General features: G+C 43.2%; 1 protein-coding gene across 2 annotated transcripts; it reads left to right on the forward strand.

Annotated features, from left to right (window-relative positions):
• The first annotated feature begins 594 nt into the window (after positions 1-594).
• Positions 595-2,052, forward strand: LOC121754293 (protein CRABS CLAW-like). 2 transcript variants are annotated; one of them, XM_042149669.1, is made up of 7 exons: positions 595-669; positions 746-844; positions 939-1,035; positions 1,181-1,229; positions 1,321-1,402; positions 1,598-1,663; positions 1,833-2,052. In XM_042149669.1, exons 1-7 carry the CDS (start codon positions 598-600, stop codon positions 1,836-1,838), a joined length of 471 nt encoding a protein of 156 aa, XP_042005603.1. In that variant the 5' UTR covers positions 595-597; the 3' UTR covers positions 1,839-2,052. The 2 variants fall into 2 exon arrangements, with proteins under 2 accessions (XP_042005603.1, XP_042005604.1); XM_042149670.1 differs by having other exon boundaries at positions 1,327-1,402.
• The last annotated feature ends 6,503 nt before the right edge of the window (positions 2,053-8,555 follow it).

Below are 8,555 nucleotides of genomic sequence, written 5' to 3' on the forward strand. Positions count from 1 at the left end.
ATGTATCTTGATCTGTCTCCAGAGTATCACGATTATATTCTATCTCATGATAATCTATCCCATCTCCACTCCTATAACTAATACTAGCTAGACAGATTCCATTTTGGCTTATCGCTTGTTGTATCTCATGACTATATTGTCTGACGAACTAAAAACCACAGGAGACTTTTTTCTCCCAATTATCCGACTTGTTTTATTTCATTAAATTTATTTCAAACCCATAATTTTACCTTGCTTTTATGCATCGGGATCGGGATCAAGACCACTACGTACGGTATTTTTACCATCCATACAAAAAAAATAAAAATCCTTATATAAAAATGATCTGGATCCTTTGAATTGGATGAGATATACTATATGATACATTAAATATAGTTATTACCAGGTTATTGAGTGGGCATGCCAGCCCTAGCTATAATTTGTTTGGTAGTCCAAAATGTTAGTACCACATGAGCAACTTTGTAACCCTAGAATTTCCACTTTGATGATATCACCACCTCAAGCCCTAATTTTCACTTTATGCATATCATCTCTCTATACTCTATATTAATATGCTCATTCTCTTCCTCCTCCCCATTAATTTCCACCTTCATCACCATGGACTTGGCTCAACCTGTCTCTGAGAATGTTTGCTACATTCGCTGCACCTTCTGCAACACCGTTCTCGCGGTATATATTTATCTCTAATTAATCTCAAATTTATGTGTTTATAGATCATACCATATCACTGCTGTTGCATTCATAGGTTGGGATTCCATGCAAGAGGTTGTTGGACACTTTGACAGTGAAATGTGGGCATTGCAGCAGTCTCTCATTTCTTAGCACTAAACCTCAATCTCATCAGGTAATTAATTTTTATGAAGATTAGATCACACAATTATTTTAATTTGGTAGAAAATATAAGTAAAATAATACTCGTAGTAATTTGTCGCGAACAGGCTTTCTGCAGTGAGTTCAAGAAGGTGCCGTCTCTATCGTCGTCTTCATCCACTTCCACCGAGCCGTCCTCTCCGAAAGCTCCATTTGTGGTCAAACGTACACATCTCCTAAATTATTGATGCATCATAATTTATTTCTAAATATTTTAGTTCACACACTAGCTACTCCTATCCAATAATAGGTTTAAATCTTAGATTTCTAATGTGGGTTGAAATCTGATGAAAAATTTGACATCTTGCAGCTCCTGAAAAGAAGCATAGGCTTCCATCTGCCTACAACCGCTTCATGAAGTGGGAGACCTTTTTCATTTCATCTTTATAAATAACTACTCCTTTTCTTTCATGTGGAAATACTAGAAACCAAAATTGATTTTTTTAAAAGCCTCAGAGAAGAGATACAGCGCATCAAATCAGCGAATCCAGAGATACCACATAGAGAGGATTTCAGTGTAGCTGCAAAAAATGTGAGTTTTATGCATGAAAACCCTAAAAGATTTGCCTCAGAGGAATATTTCTTTGGTAATAAAAAAAATTTATGGCATTGTTATTTACAATTGAGAATCGTTTGTTTCTGAAAAAACTCTCCCCTGGAAACAATATTATTGAGCTATTAATTTCGCATGTAGTAATTGGTTTGTTATGAATACTATTTGTGACAGTGGGCTAGGTACATTCCAAATCCAAACCCCCATCAGACTTCTACTGCTTCCACCAGCACTAACAAGGTAAAATTACATTCCTTTCAATTTTTTGAAACAAGGTAAAACTGAAATCCTCAATATTAAGATGTATTTTTACCAAATGAGTAAAAACGTATTCACACACTAGCCTCTTTATCTAGCATAATAGTAGTATTGTCTAATTTCCCTCTCTCTCTCTCTCTGGATGATTCAGGCTTGATAAACATGGATGGCAACTGGAGTGGGGCTAAGGCTGATCAAGAAAAAGTTGGGTGTTTTAAGACAATTTAGGGAATGGAAATATGTTTAATTAAGTTTGTCACGACCGCCCTTTAGGGTTAATAAATACGGGCGATCGTGATTAAAAGAATTTAATGAACAGACGAAGAGAATTAGGGTTTCAATAACGAATTTGACCAACAATTAATATTCAAGGAAAACGATCAAGAGTTTGACATTATCCAACAAAAACCCAAGTATCCAATATCCAAACAATTCAAGTTGCAGGCCCAAAAAAATGATAAGTAAAAGCAATGGCACAGCGGAAACGACCAAGAGAAAGAGTGGCGTCATGTGTGAAGACACAACAACACTCATTATTCAAAGATAAACCATTCATTCTCCAATTTACTTGCTCAACACCACCATATTCTCGTCGCTGCTCAACCTGCACATAGGGAAAACACATGCAGGGCTGAGTACTTAATATACTCAGTGGACACACGCCAAAAATAGTTGATAAAAGTTATGTCATCCATACCGTAGTGAACTCGAGTTTTACATTTAGAAAAGAAATATCATCGAGTATCACAAAACAATTTCGTAGACTGGCCAGTCAAAACAATCTCCCCACTTTCTCAACAATCAATCAATCACAACATTTCCATAGTGCGACGAAAGTGTGGCCACACTATTCGCCCACGAGACCGGCCGACTAGCAAGGACGGCTCACGATCCCACCTGTGTACACTAGCCTGATAGGGTTTGCGGCCCTACTCAGACCCGAATTCGTTTAACATAGCCCTATAGCCTAATGAAGCAAACTCACAAACTAAGCATCGGGCAACAATCTCAACATAGCCCTATAGCCTAATGGAGCGAACTCACAAACTAGGCATCAGGCGACAATCTCATCATCAAAACAAACATGGCATGACATAACAATTTAAACCACCCTTATTCCACCATAATATACTTTTGAAAGCGTAAAAGAGTTTAGTAAAAGAAAGCCCACCTCGACTGCTTAATTCACAAACACTTTCTTCCCCTCGGTATCACGTTTCACTTGCGATGATTCACCTTTATCATTTAGTTAATACATAAATCAACACACTTTTCAAATAAATGAATAAAATGCATGCATCCTAAGTAAAGTCTTTTATCTCGTTTGTCTCGTTTTTCGATTATTCGGCAGCCGCCCAAGCTATATTTCCTCTGTTGGCTCCTCGTATTTTCCACCACGATGTCGAATTAGTTCCCAAAATTTATTTAAGCACATAACTTAATTATCGCAACTATTTCCCTTTTGTTAAGAAAAATTATATATTCCAGACTTGGGATAAATTATTCATACTTCAAAAATTATTCCGGAATTTAGTCAAATAATTTCCCACAATTACTTATCGGCCCAAAAATTTTATTCAAGTGGCTTACCATCATACTACCCACTTATCCCTCCATTTAAAAATTTGAGCCTAAATCAATTAATGATGGAGCCCAACACAAAAACAAAAATATGAAGTTAGTGGCCCATTAAGAAAAGAGTCCAAAGGAAACTAATCCCATCTCCCTCTCGGTCAAACCGATCTCTCACCTTCTTCTTTTTCACAAAATCCCTCAAAGATCCCCTTTTTTTCTATTTCTGTCGCCTTCCTCCGACTCACCCCTCGACGCTGGCCGCCGCTCACCATCGAAATCACGATGCCGCTGCTGCTGTCGGAAATCGCGATGCCACTGCTGTCTCGCCGGGAAGACTCGACACCGCTGCCGTCGTCCAATCTAGCCGAGCCGCCGATTCATCCACCGCCACCGATTCGTCCTCAACGTCCAGTCACCACCGTTATCCCTCCATTCTCCATCGCCAAAACAACCCCGTCTCGGCTATCCGAAGTCAGCCACTGCTGCTGTACCGATCAGCCGAACAGCAACGCCGAGCAGGTGCCTCGTCGTTGTTGCTCCGCCACTCGCTGTCCGGCAGCCTCCGAAACGACAATGCGCAGCCCCGAAACCAACCCGAACCACCCCGCATGTAAAGTTCTTACATTGATTTCGTGAAATTAAAGTTCGATTCTTTGATTCGGTTTTGTTTGAGTTATCAGTTCTGGAATTGAGGGAACAAGAGATCATATACCTTTGGCCTGCTTGAGGCTCGACCTCGGCTTATTTGAGTTGACAAAAGAATTCGGCCTCTGCTTCTCGAGAATCTGGAGAAGTGTAGTTGAAAGTTGAAATTGGTGGTGAAATTGAATAGGTAATTCTCTGCTGCTAGTTTGTGAAAAGGAGTACACCTTGAACGGATTTTGAGAGAATTATCGATAGCTCCCTCCTTCGAGTTGGGTTCTCGATTTCTGCCGGAAGGAGATTAGATGAGTTGGTTTGAATCATGAAAACTAGAGAGAAATTTGTGAGATTACTGATAAGGCTCATTTCATGCATCGGTTTAAGGGTAAAATGTATGCTAATTGATCGGTTTATCGCGCAAAACAAGTGTTAAAATGTGCAGAAATGCCACTTGACCAATGCAGCAAGGCCGAACTGATCAAGCAAGTACAAAAGGCGAAAGAGGACCAAGAGTCGGGGGAGTTGATCAAGGGGGAGTAATCAAGCAGTTAAGAAAGGGACCACTGGTTCTGGAAGAAGGCACGAGAGGGAATGAGCTGGAATTGGCGCACCATTCTGTTAGCAAGGACGACGTTCTAGAAGGGGACACGTGCTGGAATATGAGACGCAAGGACGGAGCTGAGTCACGAATCTGTTACCAAAAAGCGTCGTCATTCTGGAAGAACAGCACGTAGCAATCAATGAGTAGCTCACTCTCAGAATGAGCGAATATTCCCTGACAAGATCGTTATCCAGCTGGGGTTCGAATCGAGCTTATAAATAGATGATGTGCCACCACAAGAAAGAAGAGACTTTACTTTCCATCTAGTTTAGCTTAGCTTAGTTAACTAGTGTAGTTCAGCTCCCTAGCTTAGTTTAGATCAGTTCTTTAGTTTAGTTTAGATAGCTTAGTTAAAAGGGCAACCGAAGGGAGCGCTGCAGAATACTCATTTCTGTCTGCGTTATCTTAAGTTTCCCACTGAGATTCTTCTCAGTTTTTACCTCTTTCTTAGTTTCTGAAGTGTTAGCTTAGTTTAATTTCACGTTGTACTCAGTTTTTAGTTTAATCGAAGTTATTTTTCGTTTACATCCTCGCATTTACCTTTTCGCTGTTACCTGCAATTCACTTGACCCAATAGTTAAAGTTCCATTGATCAAGCTAGCTAGTTTAATTCTGCCTAGATTAAAAACAGTAGTTAAAAACAACGAAGTTAAAGCGTGGCAGCAGCCAACCCTCCCTGTTCACTACTCACACACTCGACACACCAACTTCTCTGTGGGATCGACCCCGAACTTGCCGCTTTACTGTTAAAGTTGTGCAAATTGGGAGTTATAAATATTTTCTTGCGTGAGTCGGTTTGAGGATTGTTTTGATTAAGTGGCAACGACAATTTGCTAACTGATCCGACCGGTTCGGTTATCTTCCATATAAGTTGATCCAATTCTAATCCGTCGATCTCGAGCTCACCAAAATAGCGTCGTTGCCGGGGAAGCATGGTGTTACTTTATGTTTGTGCGTAGTGCGTAGGTGTATATAGTCTTATTTCCTTGTTTTCACATTTTTGTTTTTCACTGTTGATGAGAAGGCACCAACGCGGTGGACACTGGAATCACCCCTTTCTATACAGAGAGACTAACGCTTATTGGAGAGTTCAGGAAGCCGGCGTTGCCACCACTCGTTACAGAGCAGCATTAGAAGCCGCAGCAGCCGCTGAACAAAACGCACCACCACCACCATCAGAACGAACAGAAGTAGAGATGGCCCTTGTCGCTGACGACTCCGGTATCAGATCTCTGCACGCTCATGATGAAATGGAGCCCACACATGCCATTGCCGCTACTCCTGGGATGCGGACCATCGCAATTAAATCGGGTGTACTAGCAGTTTTGTCCCACTTCTACGGTCTTTCGAAAGAATGTCCGTACGCTTTTCTGGAGGAATTCTGCCGATACTGTGATATTCAGCCCGTGCCGGTTGGATCCACATCCGAAGATTATAGGCTCAAGGCTATTCCCTTCATTTTTAAGGGCAATGCGGGTGTCTGGCTGTCAAGGCTGCCAGAAGGATCCATCAGAACCTGGGCTGAATTCCGAATGATATTCCTCGACCGCTTCTTTCCAGCATCAAAGACTAGTGCCATCAAACGGGAGATTACCGAAGCCAGACAGGAGTACGATGAGCCCCTCGGTCAATACTGGGACAGATTCCAAGGGCTGCTTCAAGCATGCCCTAACCACAAGCTGGGGGAGCGGGAGATCTACTCGATATTCTATAGCGGACTTACGGTGGACAACAAAAACGACCTTAACCTCGCAGCTCAAGGGGATTTCTCGAGAACCCCGTTTAGCCAAGCCAAAAATATACTGGAGAGGTTGATCAAGGCTAAGCGGTCGTATGAGACATCTCGAGTCCAGTATAGAAGAGGGGCAGTGCACGTGGCGGAGGCACGTAACGATGAAAAATTGGAGGCTCGATTTGAGCAGATGGAGAAGAAGCTGCTGGAGGCAGTAGAAAAGGCCAGACCACCTCCACCACCTGTACCAAAGGAAACGCAGTATGTGCCGCAACCATCCCTACCAGAAGAGCATCACTACTACTATTGCGAGTTTCCCCCTGAGGTGGAGCAAGTAAGTGCCGTGGGCCACTGGAACGCAAATGGCAACTGGATCCAGGGGAAGCAAAGGTATGCTCCATGGAGGGACCACCCCAACTTCAGGTGGACTGATCAGAATCAGAGCCAACCATCGCAACCTTCTGAAGGGCGCCCAACTGGCCTGCTCGAATCCAGGAAAGACCAAACACTGGAGGGAATAGAGTGCAGGGAGGTCAGGAAGGATGGTCAAATGGATCTCAAGGAAACTGGTCAAGTGGAGGACAGCCTAACTGGTCAAACCGACAACAGGAAGGAGACTGGGGGTACCAGCATCAAATCCCTCAGTTTAGCAATCAAGGAAGGCAGCCAAACAATCAACTGGTGAATTATGTTCCGCAATACCAAAGAGGGAACTCACAGTATTTCAAAGGGAACCAGCAAAGTCATTTCCAGAACCAGCCAGAGCAGTATGGAACTTCCGGCTACTACCAGCAAGGCCATGGAGGAGGCCGATTTAATCAGAGAAATAACAGGCAGCAAAGTGAAGGTCCAGGGGATATGATGATCCCACACCAGCCCCATGATGCTGTGCGAGAAATACAGGAAGCCCAGAGGGAACAAAGAGCTGCATTAGAAATGCTTACGAAGCAGTTATCTCAGATCACCATGTCACTGGGCGAGCTGAGAAGTAATGAAGGAAAGATTCCAGCTACAGTGCAACCACCTGCGGGGCGAGTGAATGTCAACACAGTCTCTCTGAAATCAGAAGGAGTTTATCAAAGCTCAACTGCAAGTTTTCCAGCACCCAGGACCAGTCATTATAAAAACTTTGAATCCAGCGCCCTTGATCAAGTTACAGCGGAAGAAGAGTCTAACATCCGTGAACAGGTTGCTGAAAAGAGAAGGAGGGTCGAAGCAGAAAAAGTGACCGGTATGATCCAACCTGGTGATCTTGCCCCCAAGAGAACTGACCCAGGGGTATTTACGCTCCCAATTTCCATCAGAGACGTTCAAATGGAGCACGCAATGTGCGACCTAGGGGCTTCCATCAATATTATGCCATATTCTATATACAAGAAGTTGGAGAATGCTAAGCTCGTCAAAACCAATATGGAAATACAGCTAGCAGACGGGTCTTGCATTTATCCCGAGGGAGTTCTGGAAGATGAAATCGTCAAGGTGAACAGATTTATGTATCCCGCCGACTTCTTTGTTATAAAAATGACGGAACCAGGAGCGGAGGAGTCTATTGGAATCCTTTTGGGGAGACTTTTCCTATCCACCGCCAACACAGTCATTGACGTCCGCCATGGGATGATTAATCTGGAGTTTAAAGGAGAGCGACTTACAGTCGGCATTAATAAAGCTGCAAGAAGGCCACAGGACAGAGAGAGCATACAATCGCTACATACTGTCAGACCTCGGGGGCAGGAATGTCCAGAAAAGGAACTCTTCAATACACCATCTTCCAAGTCCACTAATGATGAAAAGCTTAAAAGGGAAGCAGCTGACTGGATTGAAGCAACAATGACTGGGGCAATGGATGGTCAAGATATTGAGAGAGCAATTATGGATTTCTGTAAGCCACCCGACCAAGGTGTCTCGTCGAGAAGAGAGTTGAAAAATTCCGTGCCTACATGGCAACTAGTGCCTCTACCTGCGACGCTGATTACCCTCAAGAACCTGTCCAGCCAGACAGATCACAAACCAGTCGAACCAAGTTGCAGAAACAGGAAGAACTACTCTTCCAACATCAACCCAAGCTGATGCCAAAGAAGCGAAGTTCAAACTGGTCGGACCCTCGAACAGTCATGACAAGGCACACACATGTGGTAAAATTCCCATACCCTACTAACCAGGATGAGATCAGAACTTTGATAGGGCATGCTGGGGTCTATGGAGGATTCATCAAGGATTTCGCCAGGAGTGCCCAGATCCTAACGAAACTTCCCCAGGATGACGTAGAGTTTGAATTCTCTGATGTCTGCAAAGCCGCGTTCCCATTTCTGAAAGATCGATTGATG

Source organism: Salvia splendens, chromosome 11 (genome assembly GCF_004379255.2).
Source record: "Salvia splendens isolate huo1 chromosome 11, SspV2, whole genome shotgun sequence".
Classification (NCBI taxonomy): domain Eukaryota; kingdom Viridiplantae; phylum Streptophyta; class Magnoliopsida; order Lamiales; family Lamiaceae; genus Salvia; species Salvia splendens.